Raw genomic sequence first — 22,063 nt, 5'->3', positions numbered from 1 at the left:
TAAGTTAATAAATTAACTTTAGTCACTTAACCAAAAATTATAAGTCTTCTATTGTCTTTTCAATATTCTTCAAAACAAAACATCCTGCCACCTTAATCTTTTTTTTCCATCTTTTTTTTGTTTAAAATTTTTTTTATTCGATATATTTTTTTTATTCGATATAATTTATTTACATTTCAAATGACTTCCCCTTTTCTAGCCCCCCCACTCCCCGAAAGTCCCGTAAGCCCCCTTCTCTTCCCCTGTCCTCCCACCCACCCCTTCCCACTTCCCCGTTCTGGTTTTGCTGAGTACTGTTTCACTGAGTCTTTCCAGAACCAGGGGCCACTCCTCCTTTCTTCTTGTACCTCATTTGATGTGTGGATTATGTTTTGTTATTTACATTTCAAATGATTTCCCCTTTTCTAGCCCCCCCACTCCCTGAAAGTCCTGTAAGCCCCCTTCTCTCCCCCTGTCCTCCCACCCACCCCTTCCCACTTCCCTGTTCTGGTTTTGCTGAATACTGCTTCACTGAGTCTTTCCAGAACAAGGGGCCACTCCTCCTTTCTTCTTGTACCTCATTTGATGTATGGATTATGTTTTGGGTATTCCAGTTTTCTAGGTTAATATCCACTTATTAGTGAGTGCATACCATGATTCACCTTTTGAGTCTGGGTTACCTCACTTAGTATGATGTTCTCTAGCTCCATCCATTTGCCTAAGAATTTCATGAATTCATTGTTTTTAATGGCTGAATAGTACTCCATTGTGTAGATATACCACATTTTTTGCATCCACTCTTCTGTTGAGGGATACCTGGGTTCTTTCCAGCATCTGGCAATTATAAATAGGGATGCTATGAACATAGTAGAGCATGTATCCTTATTACATGGTGGGGAATCCTCTGGGTATATGCCCAGGAGTGGTATAGCAGGATCTTCTGGAAGTGAGGTGCCCAGTTTTCGGAGGAACTGCCAGACTGATTTCCAGAGTGGTTGTACCAATTTGCAACCCCACCAGCAGTGGAGGAGTGTTCCTCTTTCTCCACACCCTCTCCAACACCTGCTGTCTCCTGAATTTTTAATCTTAGCCATTCTGACTGGTGTAAGGTAAAATCTCAGGGTTGTTTTGATTTGCATTTCCCTAATGACTAATGAAGTTGAGCATTTTTTAAGATGCTTCTCCGCCATCCGAAGTTCTTCAGGTGAGAATTCTTTGTTTAACTCTGTACCCCATTTTTTAATAGGGTTGTTTGGTTTTCTGGAGTCTAACTTCTTGAGTTCTTTATATATATTGGATATCTATCTGATGTAGGATTGGTGAAGATCTTTTCCCAATTTGTTGGTTGCCGATTTGTCCTCTTGATGGTGTCATTTGCCTTACAGAAACTTTGTAATTTTATGAGGTCCCATTTGTCAATTCTTGCTCTTAGAGTATACGCTATTGGTGTTCTGTTCAGAAACTTTCCCCCTGTACCAATGTCCTCAAGGGTCTTCCCCAGTTTCTTTTCTATTAGCTTCAGAGTGTCTGGCTTTATGTGGAGGTCCTTGATCCATTTGGATTTGAGCTTAGTACAAGGAGACAAGGATGGATCCATTCGCATTCTTCTGCATCCTGACCTCCAGTTGAACCAGCACCATTTGTTGAAAAGGCTATCTTTTTTCCATTGGATGTTTTCAGCCTCTTTGTCGAGGATCAAGTGGCCATAGGTATGTGGGTTCATTTCTGGATCTTCAATCCTGTTCCATTGATCCTCCTGCCTGTCACTGTACCAATACCATGCAGTTTTTAACACTATTGCTCTGTAGTATTGCTTGAGGTCAGGGATACTGATTCCCCCAGACTTTCTTTTGTTGCTGAGAATAGTTTTAGCTATCCTGGGTATTTTGTTGTTCCAGATGAATTTGATAATTGCTCTTTCTAACTCTGTGAAGAATTGAGTTGGGATTTTGATGGGTATTGCATTGAATCTGTATATTGCTTTTGGCAAAATGGCCATTTTAACTATATTGATTCTACCGATCCATGAGCATGGGAGGTTTTCCCATTTTTTGAGGTCTTCTTCCACTTCCTTCTTCAGAGTCTTGAAGTTCTTGTCATACAGATCTTTCACATGTTTGGTAAGAGTCACCCCAAGATACTTTATACTGTTTGTGGCTATTGTGAAGGGGGTCATTTCCCTAATTTCTTTCTCAGCCTGCTTATCCTTTGAGTATAGGAAGGCAACTGATTTGCTTGAGTTGATTTTATAACCTGCCAGTTTGCTGAAGTTGTTTATCAGCTGTAGGAGTTCTCTAGTGGAGTTTTTTGGGTCACTTAGGTAGACTATCATGTCATCTGCACCTTAATCTTAAATAAAGTCTTTTCTTAATGAAGCCGGTGCTCGTCACTCCCGCACAGCAGCTCCTTCTCAAGCCTTTACTCCCTGGAGCGCTGCACTAACACTCCCTGAGCCACGTGCTCATTTAGGTGACTCACTGTGTCCATCTGCACTGCTACTCAATTTTCTGTGCGCTGGAACCTCAATCCAAGTGTATGGAAACTCCGTGTAAAGACAGAATGAACATGCGTTGTGGGTGAGGCAGAGGTGCTGCTAAACAATGGGGCAAGAAGCTCACAGTAACAGCCTTGGCAGCTCTGTTCGGAGTGCATTTAAGTTGAAGTCCTGCTGATTCCATATCCCATGCTGTATGAAATGAGGCTGTCACCACAATTTGGCTTCCTGATGGACAATTCAGTAAGGTGTGCTTACACCTGCTGGAGTGGACTCTTGTTCTTTTTCCAGTGATAGCAGCTGAAGTTATTGAACCACAACTGCATAGCAGTATCATCAAATTTCACGTTGCACAAAGCCTAACAAACTTTTTCCCCCCAGAGACAGGATTTCTCTGTGTAGCTCTGGCTGTCCTCAAACTCAGAAATCCACCTACCTCTGCCTCCCAAGCGCTGGGATTAAAGGTGTGTGCCACCACTGCCGGGCTAACTGAAACTTTTGTTTAGCTTATGAATTCCCTCAAGACAAGAATGCCTGATTTTCCTTTTCATCTTCACAACCATCCAGCATTGCTATTGAAGTATAGTGCCCAGTACTTTGTTTACTTGAGTTGAAACCTAGTTATTCGCAATATTGAAAGCATATAAAGGAATAAACAACCCAAGTATTACTTCTGTTAGCTTCCAAAAAACCTCATAGGAAAAAACTCTTCCCATTGATGAGAACAGAACAGCAGTGATGATAACTGCCAAATGTGAGAATTACATAGCTATGGAAACACTCAGTCTCCAGATGGATTTGAGTGTGCATATGAAAACCATTAATGAGCACAGATTTTGATGGGCTGTGTCATATGGAAAGGACACTGGGAACTTTAATTTCTAACTGCTCTGTTAGACTGAAGGGAACACAGATTTAGAACAAGCATATAAGGCTGAGTTTACATTTCTAGGCCTGCTATTAAAATGATAACCTATAAAACGTAAATTACTGATATTTTGGTTCATCAGCAGGGTCTTGCTCTATAGTCCAGGCTGGCCTTGAACTTAGAATTTTTCTACCTCAGCTTGCCAGGCATTTCTTATTATATACTTACTATTCTGAAGTTTTTCTCATATATCCCTGGGATAGCTTCTCAGCACACTTTGTCCCTGTCACACAAATACTTTGTATTTCTAGAGTGTTGATTTGTAGTCCTGGGTGGAACAGCCATCTTCTCTCTTATCTCTATGCACCAAGCACATCTTCATGCTGGTGGGCAGAAAAGAAGATCTCTTCTGCTCTCTCACATAAGAAGTCTCTCGGTACTGGTACTTACTGGTGGCTTGAGTACTTACTCCTGCTGTGTATTGGCCCCTGGGGTGCTGGATAGTCCTTGTCTGGGGAAGCTGCTGGGCTTCTTGCCTGTGGTGAGCTCTGCTGCTGTGGATGAGAGCTAGCAGGTAAGCTACTTTATCCAGTGCTGTGATACAGTCTTTCTTGCGTGTTGCCTCTAATAGTCATTATTCTCTGGTCACTGTTCCCTGCAGCTGCCTGTCCTGGAGAACTGTGCAGAAGTCATGTATATAATACTCGGGGAAAGGATTTATGGGGGAAACAAAGATGAAGAAATTACAAGTCTCCAATTTTTTTAAATGGTTTCTTTCCTGTTTTTACTGTTTCTTCTTTCTGCAGTGCCAGGGCTCTAACCTAGGTCTTCGGTAAGGGCTCTGCCACAGAGCTGCACATCAGCCCAAACTGCATGCTTTTAAAGTTATTCTAATAATTGGATTATTTTATTTTTCTAGACTTAAATCAACTTGTCACTTTAGAATTGGAAGGAAACAATCTCAGTGAAATCAATGTTAATCCTCTAGCTTTCAAATCTTTGAAGAGCCTATCATATCTACGTCTCGGAAAAAACAAATTTAGAATCATACCACAAGGTCTTCCAGCTACTATTGAGGTACTGATATCTGTCTGTCTTCTTTCTTTCTTTCTTTCTTTCTTTCTTTCTTTCTTTCTTTCTTTCTTTCTTTCTTTCTTTCTTTCTTTCTTTCTTTCTTTCTTTCTTTCTTTCTTTCTTTCTTTCTTTCTTTCTTTCTTTCTTTCTTTCTTTCTTTCTTTCCCAGTGTCCTTTCCATATGACACAGCCCATCAAAATCTGTGCTCATTAATTTCTTTCTTTTTCCTTCCTTCCTTCCTTCCTTCCTTCCTTCCTTCCTTCCTTCCTTCCTTCCTTCCTTCCTTTCTTTCTTTCTTTCTTTCTTTCTTTCTTTCTTTCTTTCTTTCTTTCTTTCTTTCTTTCTTTCTTTCTTTCTTTCTTTCTTTCGGTTTTTTGGATTTGGTTTTTTCAAGACAGGGTTTCTCTGTGTAGCCCTGGCTGTCCTGGAACTCACTCTGTAGACCAGGCTGGCCTCAAACTCAGAAATCCGCCTGCCTCTGCCTCCCAGAGTGCTGGGATTACAGGCGTGCACCACCACGCCCGGATGATATCTTTCTTCTAACTTCTGTTTTGTGAGACAGGCTCTCACTATGTAGGTCAAGCTGGCCTTGAACTCATGATTCTCCTGCTTCAGCCTCTTGAGTGCTGGAACTGCGTGTGCCATTACACTGTTCTTCTAACATTTTAAATGTATTACATATTACAGAAATATGCAAGATAAATATATCCTTTAAATGTTATTATTATTGTTTTGTGTGTGTGTATGTGAGAGAGAAGGAGAGGGGGAGAGAGGGAGGGGGAGGGGGAGAGAGAGGGAGATGGAGAGGGACAGAGAGAGGGAGAGAGAGGGGGAGAGGAAGAGAGGGAGAGGGAGAGATACCTGAGTACAGGCATGCACATACCACAAGGTATATGTGCAAGTCAGAATACATTTGGAAGTTGGTTTTCTCTCTTCCACCATGGATTCTTGGGCTCAAATTCAGCCCACTAGACTTGTGTGGCAAGCATTTATTACCTACTAAGCTATATTGCTGGCTCTAAAACAAATGTATATTAGAAAACTACTATAATATATATTAAACTCAAAAAGCTCTTGTCCTATATACAGAGTTAATTGTGATTTGAGTAGTAGATGCACCTGATAAAATAAAAAATGGCAATGATGACAGCTCTTGATGGAGAAGAGCCTAAATTATCCTAAACCAGAACAAGCAAGTTTAACTGCTTATCCCCTGTCCTAGTTAGGGTTTCTGTTCCTGAAACAAAACACCATGACCAAAGCAACTTGGAGAGGAAAGGGTTTATTCTGCTTACATATCCACATCACTGTTCATCATTGGAAGTTAGGACAGGAACTCAAGCAGGACAGGAACCTGGACGCAGGAGCTGATGCAGAGGCCATGGAGGGATGCTGCTTACTGGCTTGTTCTCATGGTTTGCTCAGTCTATTTTCTTGTAGAACCCAGGACCACCAGCCCAGGGATGGCACCACTCCACAATGGGTTGGGCCCTCCCCCATCAATTAGGAAAATGTCCTACAGGCTTGCCTCCAGTCTTATGGAGGTACTTTCTTAATTGAGGTTCCCTTAGTTTGTGTCAAATTGACATAAAACTGTCCAACCCATCCTCAGTCCACAAATTCTGAGAAAAAACACATTCTGACCTAATAGTAACAATGTGGATGGACCTAAGAATTGCACCAATAAACCGTGGGCTTTTTCAGGAACTCAAGCTTAGAAATTTTCATCACTTCTATGCAAAACTGTATTGTGTCTAACTTCAGGCTCCAGACCTAGTTTTTGTTGAAATCCTTCTGGCATCTCTAGTGGTTCTTAAGAGTGCTCTCCTGTTCAGGTAGTCTTTTGACAACAACTGTCAGTGCTTATTTCTTGAAATAGGTACATAAAGTTCAGAGAGTCTTTATATACTCTCAGGCCAAGCTGGAACTCAGGTTTCCTTATCTGAACTTGTTTCTACAACATTCTATGTTCATCCCACAAGAAGTCAGTATTCAGTTCCTCTAGCCCTACTGACCAGAACAGGGGGCTATCTATTATGCTAACATGCTCTTGCTTTTTCTTCTTCCTGTGTCTAGATAAAGACATATAGCTCTATAACACTGGAATTTATCAGTACTTGGCTTTATATCATAATCACTTAGATTTTGTTTTTAAAGAGAACCTTATAATCCTGGGCTGGGCTTGAACTCCTAATCCTCCAGCTTCTACCTCCCAGGTGTTGAGGTTACAGGCATGTACCACCATGTCCTGCTTTATATGTTATGGGGATCAAACCTATAGCCTCAAGCCCTCATCTAAATAATTCTGATGCTTTATCAGCAAGGTTAGTCATCTAAAATTGTTTTTGAAAGATATAAAATTTTTGATTTAACTGGTACCCATCTGACATCCTGAGTTTGATCCCTGAGACCCATATTGTGGAGAAAACTGATACAAGTTATCTTCTGATCTCCATGCATGTATCTATTCATATACACATATGCATACAAAATAAATACAAAAACATTTAAACTATTTTGATACATGCACCTGGAAAAATACATGCATGTGCAACTTACGTGATGTTTATCAGCATTCTCTTTTCCATGCCTGAACTTCCTAGCCTGGCTTCTGTCTCTCCAAAGGACCCATATCCACCAACATTGGACATGTGGGCCTGCAGTAAGCAGCACAAGCTATTTTCTATAACTCTTTCTAAAATCACTGCTGCAGGCTAGCCTTACATCATAGCTCATCTGACTGTCACATACCAATCTTTGCTATAGCACCAGAGTCTTCAGCAAATAGATGAGCATTCCAGAATCTATTTACATAGCCATTCCTAGGATTTATTTAGGTTGGAGTTTGTATTTTAAAAGTCTTATGAAGTGATTCTGATGTACACCTGAGTTTGGAAACCTCTCACATAATTCATCCCTTAATTACATAGGACAATAAAAGCAAAAAGCGGAATGTTCTTTTATGCATTTTAAAGAAAAGTCAAAATTCAGTTACAAAAATATAATCATGATAAGAATAAAGTTACATTTAGTATATAAGCCAATTTTATGTATGCATTCTAAGTATAGCCAGAAAAATTTAGTAATTCAGAAACTTTTGTAAAACATTTTCTCTGATACCAGCATCTTGAAAGTAGTTAGATACTAAAAACTTAGTTTTAGCAGGTTGCTATCCAAATTAAGGTTCTTTTTAAAAACATTTAAAAAAGATTTATTTATTTATTTATTTTATGTATATGAGTACACTGTAGCTGTCCTCAAACACACCAGAATAGGGCATCTGATCCCATTATAGACAGTTGTGAGCCACTATGTGGATGCTGGGAATTGAACTCAGGACCTCTAGAAGAACAGTCAGTGCTCTTAACCACTGAGCCATCTCTCTAGCCCCAAATTACGGTTCCTAATGAACTTCAATTTTATGAGTAAATAGACTATAAATCAAGTATAAAAATATGAGCCTAAAATAATTATAAACATTATGGAATGATGGGAAGCTGGTCTGAAGCTAATGCTCAGCCAGCCCAGCCCCTCACGCATCCATCTGCCCTGGAAGCTACAGTGGGTATTACTCTTTCTACAGGCCTGAGTTTCTCACTGGTGAGTTGTGAATATCTACTCCCAATTTTCAGTGTTCTGTAGCTCAGGTAACATAATTAATGTAGGTTTTATAAGTCAGAAAATTTATGCAATTATTATATTATGCTGTATTATATGTTATAGCTAAACACTAAGTTTGTTTGAAGAGATGATGTACTTGGTAAAATGCTCACTACAGAGATGTAAAGATTCAAATTTGATTTCTAGCATTCATAAAAGGCTATGTGGTAGTGTGCACCCTGTCTTCCTAGCATGAGACAGTAAGATGGAGTGGGATGGGGGGAACTCTGGAGCCCCCTAGTTCAGCTAGTCTAGCTGAATCAGTGATCATTAGGTTCAGTAAGACACCCTGTCTCAAAAACTAAGGTGGAGAGTGCTGGGGAAGAGCTCTCACACCAGCCTCTGTCCTCCACATGACCCTGCGTGCATGTGCATGCATACCCCTGCGTGCATGTGCATGCATACCCCCACTCCCAATTATGCACAAACATACAAATTAAAGTTATTCAATCCCATAATCATGACAGGCAATACCTTTTATTTTGCTAGCTATAAAATTTGACAATTTAAAAGTATGAACTGACTTGAATAATAAGACTTTAAATCATACCAATGAGGAATAGTCTATTTTAATTTTTGTGAAAATTGGATACCACTCAATACAAACAGAAGAAAAATAATATTTTCTCTTATTTATAGGAGTTATACCTAGAAAATAATCAAATTGAAGAAGTAACTGAAATTTGTTTCAATCATACCAGAAAGATAACTATGATCGTACTACGTTATAATAAAATAGAAGAAAGTCGGATTGCTCCTTTAGCATGGATAAATCAAGAGTAAGTATCTACCACAATTTAACTTTCTAAGCATCCTTTCCCATGGAACTGTTATTCTTAATTTCAACATTTAGCTGCCATCTCCCTGAGTTTCCAAACCATTTATTACATAACCACTATCATGACCACTGCTCTCTGAGGGCTAAACTAGCAAGAGATAAGGGCTGATCCCTCACAATCACGCCACCCAAGCAATATCTACCTCAGGCACCCACTGAAACAGCACGATGTCTACATACAGAGAAGAGGAGAGAGACAACACTTTCTTCACTAGATGGAAATGCCAGGCTGCAGAGGCTAGGCCTGTCTTCTTAGACCATATTGCCTTCTTTGGCCCAAACCATTTCTCAATCTTAAGAAGGCTTTGTTTGAGAATAGAGATATAAAATAGAATCCACCTTCCTAGACAGGAATCAACAGCCTATATGCAGTCTTTAGTAAAGGCTGCATGTCTGTGCAAAATATACTCCCAAGTTGACCAGCTTGGGAAGTGGTTGTTCAGAGAGGCAAAAAGAGGTCTGGAGGATAATGAGTTCTTTCATGAACAGAGGAATCCTTATTGAGTAGAAAGAGCTGGGCTGGGCAGGAGCCCTTGTAGACTCAAGGAACGCTTTTGAAAGAAAGGATGGTGCTCAAAACATTCCTGGGACTTCCCAGTGCATGAACACTTTAGATCCCTCCAGTTTACCCTAATACCTTTCTCTCACCCCAAGTCTCTGATATGCCAGATCATAAATCTAATAAGGATGAAAAATGCAGGCAACACCCACTCTCATTCCAAATCTCATTAGTGGAACCAAAGACTCCTTGATTTCATTTGATTCAACAATTTGAACTTTGTTTCCCAATTTCCCACCTGGACTCTGAAACACACCCACAGCTAAGGAATGGTGTGAATGCTGGTAAGGGCAAGAGACTGACAGCCAGACAGACCCAGGCTGGCACAGATCCTAGTTCTGGTCAGGATCATCAGGATGGCCAGTCTCTGGAGGTTCCTTATCTTGTTTACTTTTCTTTTGTTGCAGAAATCTTGAATCTATCGACCTGTCCTATAACAAGCTCTACCACGTCCCCTCCTATCTACCCAAATCTCTTCTGCACCTTGTCCTAATTGGGAACCAAATTGATCGGATCCCTGGCTATGTGTTTGGCCACATGGAGCCAGGCCTGGAGTACTTGTACCTGTCATTTAACAGACTTTCCGATGATGGTGTGGACCTAGTCTCCTTCTATGGGGCATATCACTCTCTCAGAGAACTATTTCTGGATCACAATGACTTCAAATCCATACCACCTGGGATACAAGAAATGAAAGCACTGCATTTTCTGAGGCTGAACAACAATAAGATTCGGTAAATTTTAGATTTTTCAAGTATCAAATGAAATTTTGATTGACCAATATAGACCCATAATATGAACCTTTTGGTTTATTTTGAAGAGAAAAAAATGGTTATAAAGAGTACTTAGTACTAAACAAAACTGACAGTGTTAGTAAGCGCTAAACTGAAATAATAGATACATGATGATTATAATGATTTCCACTTATTTATTAATTTTGTGAATTTCCATAGTATTAAGTAGAATATTAAGACTCATTTAAAGCTGTAAAACAATAAAGTCACTATACTGAAATCCCCATGTAATATACAAAGTGATCTGCAGGGTACAAAAGTTGCCTAAATATAGAATTTTATGAAGGCAAATTCTGAAGGAATTTATTGACTCTCAACTTCCTTCACTTTGGGGGACATGTTTTTATATGTTTAATCATTACATCTGCCTAGGCAGCAAGGGCAACTAGTGGATTAACTGGAACAGTCTGGAGTCAAGTATGGTGTTCATGCTTTTAATTCAAGCTGTTGAGAGGTGAAAATAACAGGATCAAGAGTTAAGGGCAGTATTGACTCCACCTACTCAGTAAGAGAGGTTCCTCTGCAGGCGGTGCAGATCCTCCATTAGAGCACTCCTGTAGCTCATTTCTCACACGTGTCTCTACAGTCACCCTCATCCCACACCTTTTGAGTCCTGGCTTTATTTAAACCAGGCTGTCCTAGAACTCAATTGAGTAGTGAATATAAACTCACTGCAACATTCTTCATTAGGTTCCTGAGTACTGGAATTACAAATGTGAGTCACCATGACTAACTTCATTTTAAGAACTAAAACATTTTAAAACCTTAGCTTCTAAATTCTAAACTTAGATACTTGGACTGCTTATAATTTACATGTGTATTTTTCTTTAGAAATATTCTTCCTGAACAAATCTGCAATGTTGAAGAAGATGAGGACTCAGCTCTTGAACATCTTCATCTTGAAAACAATTACATTAGAACTAGAGAGATATCATCCTATGCCTTTTCATGCATAAGACTATATTCAAGTATTGTTCTTAAACCACAACGCATCAAGTAATTTCAAGTTTTCCTCTGCCATTTATAAATTTTACCCAAGCATTAACAAAATTACATCTCTTTTATTGTGTGTGTGTGTGTGTGTGTGTGTGCCCTCAGAAACCAGAAGGGGGTGTTGCATGCCCTGGAACTGGAGTTACAGGTAGTTCTGAGCCAGCTGATATGTGTGCTGTGAACTGAACTTGGGTATGTTGTAAGAGCAGTACATGTTCTTAACTGCTTGATCCACGTTTCCAGTTCCCAAAACACCATTCTAATGCTAATATCTTGGTTTTAATTAATTTTACAGTGGTTATATATGCACACTGGTAATGGTAAGGAAAGCTAGCAGAAAGGCATACAAAAATTCTACCCTGTAAGTCTATAATTAGCTTGTAAAGTTAAAATTAAAAAAGCCATTTCAAGACTGTTTTCATTCTTCAGCAAGATCAAAAAGATTATAAAAAGTAAACCAGGCATGGTGGCATATGCCTTTAATCACAGCACTTGGGAGACAGAGGCCAGAGGATCTCTATAGGTTGAGGCCAGCCTGGTCTATATACTGAGTTCCAGGACAGCCTGGACTATGTAAAGACTCTATCTATCTATCTATCTATCTATCTATCTATCTATCTATCTAACATTTATCTATTAAGATAGAGTCTTACTGTGTAGCTCTGGTTGGCCTGGCACTTCCTAGGTGCAACGATTAAATGTATGTATAACCTTTGATCTCTGTATTGATACAAAATTTTATATGATACATACAGAACTGTTGCTTTCTTTTATTAACTCAAATTCATATTCTGAAGAAATACTAATGTTATGACTTAAGCTCTAGCTTTGGGCTCTGCCTTAGTTTCTTTTCCTGTTACTATAATAAAAATACCTCAGTAAAAGCTAACTAAAGGAAAAAAGGGTTTGTTACAAAGTTTAGGGTTACAGTCCATCATGAGGCAGGGAAGTCAAGAGAGGAGGAGGATGAAACAGCTGGTCACATTGTGTTTAAAACCAGGAACAAGAGGCAACAATTGCTTGTGCTCAGGTCAGAGGGAACTCGGGCTCAGTGAGATGAGCCAATGGCATTATTATAATACAACAATGACAAGCTATTAAACAATTTTCTTCATATTCACACACTTTATTTTCAAATGGGGTCTCGCTATATACCTCAGGCTGTCTTGTAACTCACTGTGATCCTTCTATTTCTGTTTCCCAAGTGTTAGGAATACAGGTATGTATCACCTGTCAGTCTATTGTTACTTTCTTTAGTTGCATTATGATGCCACCTCTGAGAGCAAATGACCAACATAACTGATAAGCCATCTCCTTTCTGGTAGGAATGTAAGCAGAAAATCAAGGACCAAGCAAGAGTTGTCAGTCAGTTAAACAGGGTGATGAGAAGGACATACTGGCCTAGCCTTCCCCTGTCAGGGTCTGAGAGTGCTCAGGGAATACATGGCCACAGTCAGCAGCCTGCACCAAAAGAGTGGCCTATGCAGCAGCAGAGACTGATTCACTGTGGCCTGTTCTGCACACTTCCCCAACTGTGCTAAGGGGTAGAATAAAGCTAAAAGTCATGATGACAGTTGGAACTGTGCCCTGAATTTTGAAGATAAATTTATTTCAACTGTTTTTATACCTTTTGTGAACATTTCCAGCATGGAACCTGTTCAGTCTTGAAATTTCATCATGTTCTGAATGGTTTTGTTTCAGTTTCATAGACATAGTGATAAATGTCCTTACAGCAAATCTCTTCATGAAAACAAACAGATGTTCAGTCTGGTCTCATAAATCTGCTGTAATTGCTAGCACATATGTGCACTAAGGAAGTCTTAGAATAACCATGGTGGAGAAATCATTAATGTTGTATCTTGACTTTGCACATATGTGCAAAGAATGCTATCTATATTTTTAATTTTGAGATTTGACTTATTGTCCATGACTATTATAAAAACACTAAGATCTGATCTAGTGGAAAACATATATAGCCTGCCAATTTAAAGAGATAAATGTATCAGAAACCAGAGAAGGACCTAAAATATTATGTTTTGAATAGATCGGTGGATAAGATCACATGAGGCAAAAAAAAAAAAAAAAAAAAAAAAAAAGCCGGGCAGTGGTGGCGCACGCCTGTAATCCCAGCACTTGGGAGGCAGAGGCAGGTGGACTTTTGAGTTCAAGGCCAGCCTGGTCTACAGAGTGAGTTCCAGGACAGCCAGGACTACACAGAGAAACCCTTCTCAAAAAACCATAAAAAAAAAAAAAAAAAAAAAAAAAAAAAAAAAAAAAAAAAAAAAAAGATCACACGAGGCTCATGGGGGATCTAGTCACTGACAAGGAAGAGAGCAGTGGCCATTTGTGAGAGTAGGCTGAACCTGGCCTGTAGTACACATAAGAGATGGGAGGAGAGTAAAGTCTGGAAGTCACAGGGAAGGTGGATGAATGTAGGGGTGAGGACACATGCTTTCAAAGTCTGCATACCCTTATCTCAAGGCACGGGAGAAGAAGCCAAGTTCACCATTAGTCTCTATGATGTAAGCCTCTGTCTTTCCAAACCTAGCTTCCAGGCACAGGAAGAATGGTACCTAGCCACCGACTCCTTGGGAAGTGTCCTCCAGCACTTCATGCTTATGTTAATATAACAGCTCAGGTCAGATCTGGGCTTAGTAATGATGTCTAATTGATTGCTTGGTATTTCTAGTGAGGTATGCTGTTTTAGTGTATGGGGGGTGTTGCATGAGAGCTAGGTGGAGAGATACATTGTGCTTTTTCAATAAAATTCAGGAGAAAATAAAGAATTCATCTCTTGAACCCTTGCATGGTGTGCATATTAGGCAATAAAAATGGGCATTGACTAAACAAAGAATTTTGTCTTCCTGGTCCCTTCCCAGTGCAAAATGGATCAATTTATTGGTCATCCAAAGTTAATACAAATACTAACCCTTTCAAAAAAAAACAAAAACAAAACAAAACCAACCAAACAGTAACAAAAACAAAACAGAAAAGAAACTGAAGAAAAAGTAAGCATTTTTAAAAGAAATATGAGAAATTACATAGAAAAAGTTTCACATAAAGTTAACCAGAAATAAATTTCCTTACTAATCTTTTCTAACCAAGACATAAGAAAAACAAAGAGTCTTTTTAACTTTGTGTGGATGTGTGGGTATGCGCACTGGTATGTAGTCACCCAGAGGACAGAGCATCAAATTCTTCTAAAACTAGGCTACAGGTTGTTGTGAGCTGCTCCAAGTAGGTGCTGGGAACTTAACTGTGTCCTCTGAACAGCACACAACTGCTGAGGTACTTTTCTAGGCTAGATTGTATTCTTTCAACAATTAAATCATGTTTTGACAACTGGAAATACTTAGTATTCAATATAGTTGTTCTGCATCATGGACCTTCCAAAGCCATCATTTAAACATGAATTACTATGTCTCCAAGCATATGATTTAATGAAATACTCAAATTCTGCAGTTTAAGGGAAACCTCAAAGGGTGGTATAAATAAAACCCTATATGGTATCAGTTATATCCTTTCCTGTTATTTAGGGGAAGAGTAAAATTTTCCTCAGAGAAGAATTTATAAACTGAGACTAAACAAATTCTTTATGGTTGCATATCAGTTCAGATCACTGATTGACTCTAAAAACTTTAAAAATATTAAAAGAACTCATTACAAGAAATGTCACCTTTAATCTAATACCAGACAATCATTAGATGCCCCTAAGCTCTAGATTCTGTGAAACATTGAGATGAACACAGCAACTGGGGGCTGAGATGAGTGCCAACATGGGCCTGGTCTAAAACTTAGACCCACCTTCCCTGTCCTCACTCACAAAACTGGGGAGACAGCTGGTCTCACAGATGATGGATGGATAATTAAATGATGCGATGTCAAAGGGAGTGCTAAGGCTAGGGCTGACTTGCCTGAGGCGTCTTGGCTGACCAGGAAGGCTTGCATAGGGCACCTAGCCACACCAGCAGTTCAGCAAACCATAGCACTCCTAAAAAGCAGGTGTGGAATCAACAACAAAACTCAAGTGTGATCATCTTTTCATTGGGCCATCACATTGTTTGTGTTCATTACAAAGGACTGTGAACTATGGTGTAGAACATCCCTGCTCTGGACTCCAGGCTAAAAGAGCATATTAAGTGTGAACATTAAAATCAGAGTCTAAAGCACTTCTCATCCTAGATTTGAAAACAAACAAACAAACAAACAAACAAACAAACAGACAGACAGGTGTCTCAGAGGTTAGACCATTTGTTGCTCTTGCCAAGGACCCTGGCTTAGTTCCCAGCACCCACATGCTGGCTCACAACCATCTGTAATTCTAGTTCTGATCTCTGTGGGCACTGCATGTGGTGCACTTATACACATACACACAGGCAAAATACTCATACACACAAAAAATCTAAATTTTTTAAAAAGAAAAACAAACAAACACACAAACAAACAAATTGACCAAAGCTGGAGAAATGCCTCAGTGGTTAAAAGCACTTGCTGCTTTTCCAGAGGACTCACATTCAGTTCCCAGCACACTCATTGGGCACTTTGCAAAACACATGGAACTCCAACTTCACAGAATCTGATACTCTCTTCTGTCTGTCTCAGGCACACCAGTATACTAAAGGCAGATACACAATAAATAAACAAACAAATAAATACATCCTCGAAAAAAAAACCCCATAAAAATTCACCAGGTTTGGAGTGGTGACATATGTCTATAATCCCTGTACTTAGAAGAGTAAGGCACGATAATTATTCAAGTTTTAGGCCAGCTTGGGATACATACATAGTAAATTATGCATCATTCTGGGCTATGAGCAAGCAAACCAAATTGATGATAAGAAAGGAAATTAAATTTGACCTGTAAAAATGAGTCACTTTTGGATGCTTGCAATATGCAAGTACAAAAAAAAAAAAAAACCTTCAAAAAACAAAAAACAAAAACAAAAGAGAACAATACCCTGTGTATTACTCATAGCCAACCAAATTATAAATAGTATTTGCTCATTAAGCCTGCACAGTAGATAGAGTCCTCCCTTAGAAACAATATCTGAGTCCCTATTACACTCTGCATAGAGAGCTCAGACCTTTCTAATATACAGCAAAGTTGGGGAAGACCATTTCATGGCAACCTTGTCCTTTCATATTTCATTTATGGACCTATGACTATTAGTTCCAATTGAACCTAACCCAACTGAACCAGACAGGGATGAAGATGATCAAGATATAGTATTTGAAAAGTTCAAAGACCTAATAAAACTCCACATATACAATACTGAAAGCTAATGCTTATTATGTCCTGTACTTCAAAACACTTTCAGATAAAAGAAAGTCTACTACATGCTATAGGTTGTGGAATGCATGTTTGAGTCTATGTGTAGAGTCCTTGGCATATTACTCACACGCTCTTACTTCAGAGTACTGAAGAAAAACTTCTAAAACTGAGATCCCTGCTGGAACTCTATCATATGCTGTCATTTGTAAAGGAACAAATGTTTTAACTTGGTAAGTATATCTTCTTGATTACAAAGACTAAAAAATAATATGACTACACTTCCACTCAAGTTTTGCTTCCTTTTAAACATTTAAATGAATAGAGTATAAACTTACACACTAGCTTCTTTTTTCCTTTGCATAAAATGTGAAGAATGTGAACCCTACACCAGGGAAAGCAGAACTGTCTTAAAAATAACATGTGATTATACTAAATGAGTATTAGTTTGGAAGAGAGAAGGAATACATCATGTTATTAAAATGTTCTGATTTGTTTCTAAGTAACAATCTCTGAGGTCAAATAAACTTACATCAAGCCATCAGTGGATATAAGCAAGTCTTTTTGTAAGCTGGGATCAGCTGGAGGTTCACTGTTTTGTATAAACTGGAACATTCAGCAGTACCAAATTTGCATGTGAACTGTGGAAGACAAATCCAACTAGCATTCCAACACCCCAAAGAAAAAGAATGCATTCTAAATTGGAGGTCTGTTAGAAGGCATCCCTTAGGGACTATGACAAAAGCTACTTTGCACATGTCAAATTATTTTTTTTTATTTATAAAATAGGGCTGGAGAGATGGCTAAGTCAGTAAACAGTTTGCCATACAAATAAGGGAACCCCAGTATCCATGAAGAAAGCCAGACAAAGTGTGGTGTGTGCTTGTAATCTTGGCACTGGGAAGGTGGAAACATGGATCCCAAGATTTACTGGCCAGACACACAAGAGGTTCTGTCTTAAAGCACAAGGTGAATGCCACCAGTGGAATGACACCTGAGAGTGACCTTGGGCCTCTACATGCATCTATATACATATACACACCTTGCACCTGCATACTTATGTTCACGTGCATGCATACACATGCACACCCACAAAGAGATTTATAAAACATCAGCACAAGTCCCACATAGATTTATATATGCAAGTTGAGAGACCATGTCTAGGACTGGAGAGAGGGATCCTAGGGTAAGAGCAGACTGTTCTTACATAGGAATTAAGTTCAGTTCCCAGCACCCAAGTGGCAGCTTACAACCATTTGTAATTCCAGTTCCAGGGATTTGGTCTCTGCAGGCATCATGTACATACATGGTGCACATTCATATATATGTAAAGAAAAAAATCCAAACCAATTAAATACATAAAATAAAAATAGATCTTAAAATAAAAAGAAAGCTTGTCTAGAGTAACAACTATATTAACTTATAAAAATTTCACAAGACTATTTTACTATAATAAAAATAAACCAAAGGATTATAATTAAGACAAACTGGTTCATCTTGCCCAACAGTAAATATTTATTTATTCTATCTGTTAACAATTTCAAGGCCATAGGAAAGTTCAAAGAGTAATATAATATGCAGTAATATGCTATTTACACATACCAATTATTACTTTGCTAATGTATTTAATCGTCTCTGCTTCCAAATCTGTGATTATCCATCTACCCACCTATCTACTTACTGTGTCTAAATCTCTATCTATTCATCTACTACTCAGGGATGAATCTGAGTCTTTTGACTATACTCTAACATTCATCTAACATTCATAATGTCAGTATGAATCATGTAAGAACAAGGTTTCCGAACAACTGAGTCAATTATTATTTTTACATAATTAATTCCAAAAAGTAATCGAACATTGATTCAGTATTATCAATCATATCCCATATTCAGTTTTCCCAATGGTCCTACATTGCAGTGTATGAGGTACAGGACCTAAATGAAGCTCATAGGCCTTTTATTAAGACATAATACTTCTTCCAATGGGAAATAGCATTTGGAAACACAGACCTGGAAGCTCACTGCTCTCATCTGAGCTCACTGCTCTCAGGTCCTCTCAAAGGAATGTGCTAGATTTATATATAATCATACCATTTCTTGTACTGATTTCTCAAAGCAAAAATACATCTGAAGACTGAAGCATTTACTTCTTATTGATGTGATAAAACACCATGATCCAGGCAAATGAAAGAAGGAAGATTTACTTTGGCTTCTGGTTCCAGAGGGAGAGAAGTTCATCCTGGCTGGAGTCAGGGCAGCAGCCCGGGAAGGAAATGGAAATGGCACCGGGAGAAGTAGCCGAGAGACCACATTCTCAACCACAGGCATGAACTGGAGAGCAGACATGGCATGGGATGAAGCTATACACACTCAAAGCCTGCCCCCAGAGGCTGATTTCCTCAGCAAGGCTCTGCCTACTCAGGGCTCCACAGCCTCTCCAAAAAGTGCCAAGCAAATCACGTTTTCAAATGTCAGAGCCTATAGGAAACACTTCTCATTCAAACCACCAGAGACATTTAATAGTACTTCATGTCCACACACTCTATCAAGGCAAACTGTTCTGTATAAACATCTATTATTCATTCATTTATTCATTCATTCATTCATTCAGACTCATGTTAAATGACAAATGATAGCAATCATTCTTTCAAAACTTAGAACCTCAAGCAAAGGCACAAGAGTGAGCTCTGCTCCATCAACACAACTGCAGCAGTGAAGCCATGAAAGGGCAGGGCAGCAGAGGAGAGGTGCTACCTGCTACGTCAGCGAATCCTGTCAACCAGGACTTCAGGTTGGTTTTTCAAGGTATGCTGAAATTTGGACTTAGCTGAAAGATTTCATATGCTCTAAATCCAGCTGCAGACAAGACTGCTCCTAATTCAGGTTCTATAGTTATGAATTCCTGATCAATGTGCTTAGTCTCCCATAAGAAACATAAATATGAAAACAACACATAAAATCTGAACTTTCACAAAAGTTTTTCTAACTATCCACTAAATGCAAAACCCTAGGTTATTAGCCAAACCAGGTAGTACAAGCCGAGCCTATAATTAGGGCACTTTAGAGGTTGAGAAAGGAGAATCACAAGTTCTAGGCCAATCTGAGCTCCTTAGAGAGATTATGTATGTATCCTATGATTCAGTGCTCTTGGACATTTGTTTTTGTTTTTCAAGACAGGATTTTCTCTACGTAGCTTTGGCTGTCCTCTAACTCAGAGATCCACTTGTCTCTGCCTCCCCTATACCATTATGCCCAGCATCTTTAGACATTATTAAGATGTATGGCATGCATCCTTACAGCCTTCAAGCAACCGTGAGGTCCCTGGACCTGTCATCTCACCTCATCTTCATCTATAGTACTGTAGCTTTTCCCAGTTCACTCAGAAGTTGAAAGAGTGCTAGAAAACAGCACAGAGTGCTAGCAGGCAACTGAGTGTGCCCATGGCCCATCCGCCATGCCACAGCTCTGACAGCATTTACTTAGTCACTAGACAGCTTCACAGGCCTTCTCATATTTTAATTTGTATTATGGACTTAATCTTTGCTGTCCATGTCTACACCAGAAAGACTAGGCATCATCTTAGAAAGAAATCATATGTGAGCACAGAATTAGTTATATATTTTTATTTTCATAGTATATAGGGCAAAATAAAAAATAAATTAGAATTTTTATATTTTTAAAACAGTCAAGATTTCTTTTCATAAAATAAAAAGAATATTACTTTTAAGTTTATTATCTCATTTGTAACATAACTTCTAAATATGCTGTTCTAATTTAACTAGTTCTTCAATGTTTAGAGCAAAACACCACAGAGAGGTAGGGAAAATAACCAAAATTGTAGAAAAGCAAAAGAATTAAGTTCTCTATAGACCTATGGGTCTAATGCAAAGGTGATTTTTCTCAAAATGCAGGAGGAAATACACAGCTTTCTATGCTGACCGGGGAGTGGGGGGGGAGGGGGAAGAGAGCTCCTCAGCTCCATCTTGCTATGCCCTGGGAAAAGTTAAGATACAGCAATTCCCACCTAATTAAAGTGCATACTACAATTATCAAATAATAACATTTAAAAATGTTCACAGTAATCCTTCAAAAGGTAATTAACTCTGCTGAACATGTTAATAATATGTGGTACATTCCTACAAGGTTTATAGAGGTGAGATGAACTATTGCTAACCACAATGACACAGGTGACTTTCAAAACCATTATGTCGAATAAAAAAAGACACATGAATGTATTATGTGACTGCATGTGAAAAAGGTTCAAAAATAAGCTATAATGCTGAAATTATCTTTGTTGGAGAAGATGAGAGAAGATTCAGATTTCTTGATCAAGAATTAGGATTCATTGAGCTGTACCATTATGGTATGTTTACCTCTTTTAATATGTTTTAATAAAATATTAAAATACAAAACAAGTCACTGTGTAGGAAAAACTGAGTTTCACTCATAACCTTCCTTTTTATGTCTACGTTGATAGAATTCAGGCAATGGCTGGATGCTCTGGGCACAAGAATTAATAAACTACAGTTCATAATTTCACCCTGTTCCCAATCCATCAAGTTAACAGATACATTTACAACTAAAATACAAGTGCATAGCAGAGAATGAGCAGCTAACTCCAAATAAGATGTTGCTAAGAGTGTTGCAGCTCACTTGAGATGCAAATAATGGGGTATCTAGGAGTGCCGAGCTGCCTATGACATCAGACTTGAGGCTGAAAGATGAGATTTTTACATATGAGAGGAGAGGATGAACCCCTAATTAAGCTTCGTGACACTGTGAGACACAAATTTTCTATGGTAGTAAGTGGCTTGATCCTGTGCCATTTCTCTGCAGAGTGGAACAACACTTTTTGTTGTTGTTTTTATTTTTTGTTTTTTTGTTTTGAGACAGGGTTTCTCAGTATAGTCCTGGAACTCATTCTGTAGACCAGGCTAGCCTCAAACTCAGAAATCCGCCTGCCTCTGCCTCCTAAGTGCTGGGATTAAAGGTGTGCGCCACTACTGCCTGGCTAACAGAAACTTTCTGACAGGAGAAACTAGAGTTCTGCTAACTCACTAGATTATGTTTTGCAAACAGGCTGTTTACAAATCTGCACAAATCTTCAGGAGATTGGTGAGGACCACCTGTACCAACCGAGCCTTTTCCCCTTAGGGTCAATGAAACACCCTTTCTTAAAGAATTGTGTGCTTCAAGGATGTGGGGCAGTCTGGGTAATCTCTTGGAGTGGAAAGGAGGAAAATGATGTTCTTCTCAGTGAATGGCATGCCTTGAGCACAAGTGAGAATGGAGCTGCGACTCTTGCAAAAGGAAAGGTGTAGGAGTTACCTGACTCTGCTCAGCTATTATTTATACCACAACGGACGCAGGACCAGGAAGAGTTTGCAGGGCCTGGCCTGCAGTTCCAAAAGATGTCTATTGTGGGGTTAAAAGCTTAAGAAAAAAAGTTTCAGACATCTGCTTAACATAATAGCTTCAGTCATGAGAAAACAAAGTCATGGCTTCTTAGGTATATGTAGACTTTGGGTAAACAC

At 38.9% G+C, this 22,063-nt stretch overlaps 2 protein-coding genes across 5 annotated transcripts in view; one reads left to right on the top strand and one right to left on the bottom strand.

Moving 5' to 3' along the window:
• Positions 1-13,296, top strand: part of Ecm2 (extracellular matrix protein 2) — a 34,611-nt gene extending 21,315 nt beyond the window's left edge. For 2 of the 3 annotated variants that reach the window (XM_052157261.1, XM_052157260.1), the window contains 4 exons: positions 4,261-4,418; positions 8,716-8,855; positions 9,881-10,207; positions 11,099-13,296. In XM_052157261.1, the coding sequence (XP_052013221.1) occupies positions 4,261-4,418; positions 8,716-8,855; positions 9,881-10,207; positions 11,099-11,267 (794 nt within the window). In that variant the 3' untranslated portion in view covers positions 11,268-13,296. The remainder of the gene's footprint in view (positions 1-4,260; positions 4,419-8,715; positions 8,856-9,880; positions 10,208-11,098) is intronic. The other variant, XM_052157262.1, reaches the window with a different exon arrangement.
• Cenpp (centromere protein P) overlaps positions 1-22,063 on the bottom strand; it is a 190,520-nt gene that overhangs the window by 59,005 nt on the left and 109,452 nt on the right. The window lies entirely within an intron of this gene.

Source organism: Apodemus sylvaticus, chromosome 14 (assembly GCF_947179515.1).
Source record: "Apodemus sylvaticus chromosome 14, mApoSyl1.1, whole genome shotgun sequence".
Lineage (NCBI taxonomy): Eukaryota > Metazoa > Chordata > Mammalia > Rodentia > Muridae > Apodemus > Apodemus sylvaticus.
The sequence above is the reverse complement of the archived record's forward strand: the minus strand, read 5'-3'. Positions and strand labels throughout refer to the sequence as shown.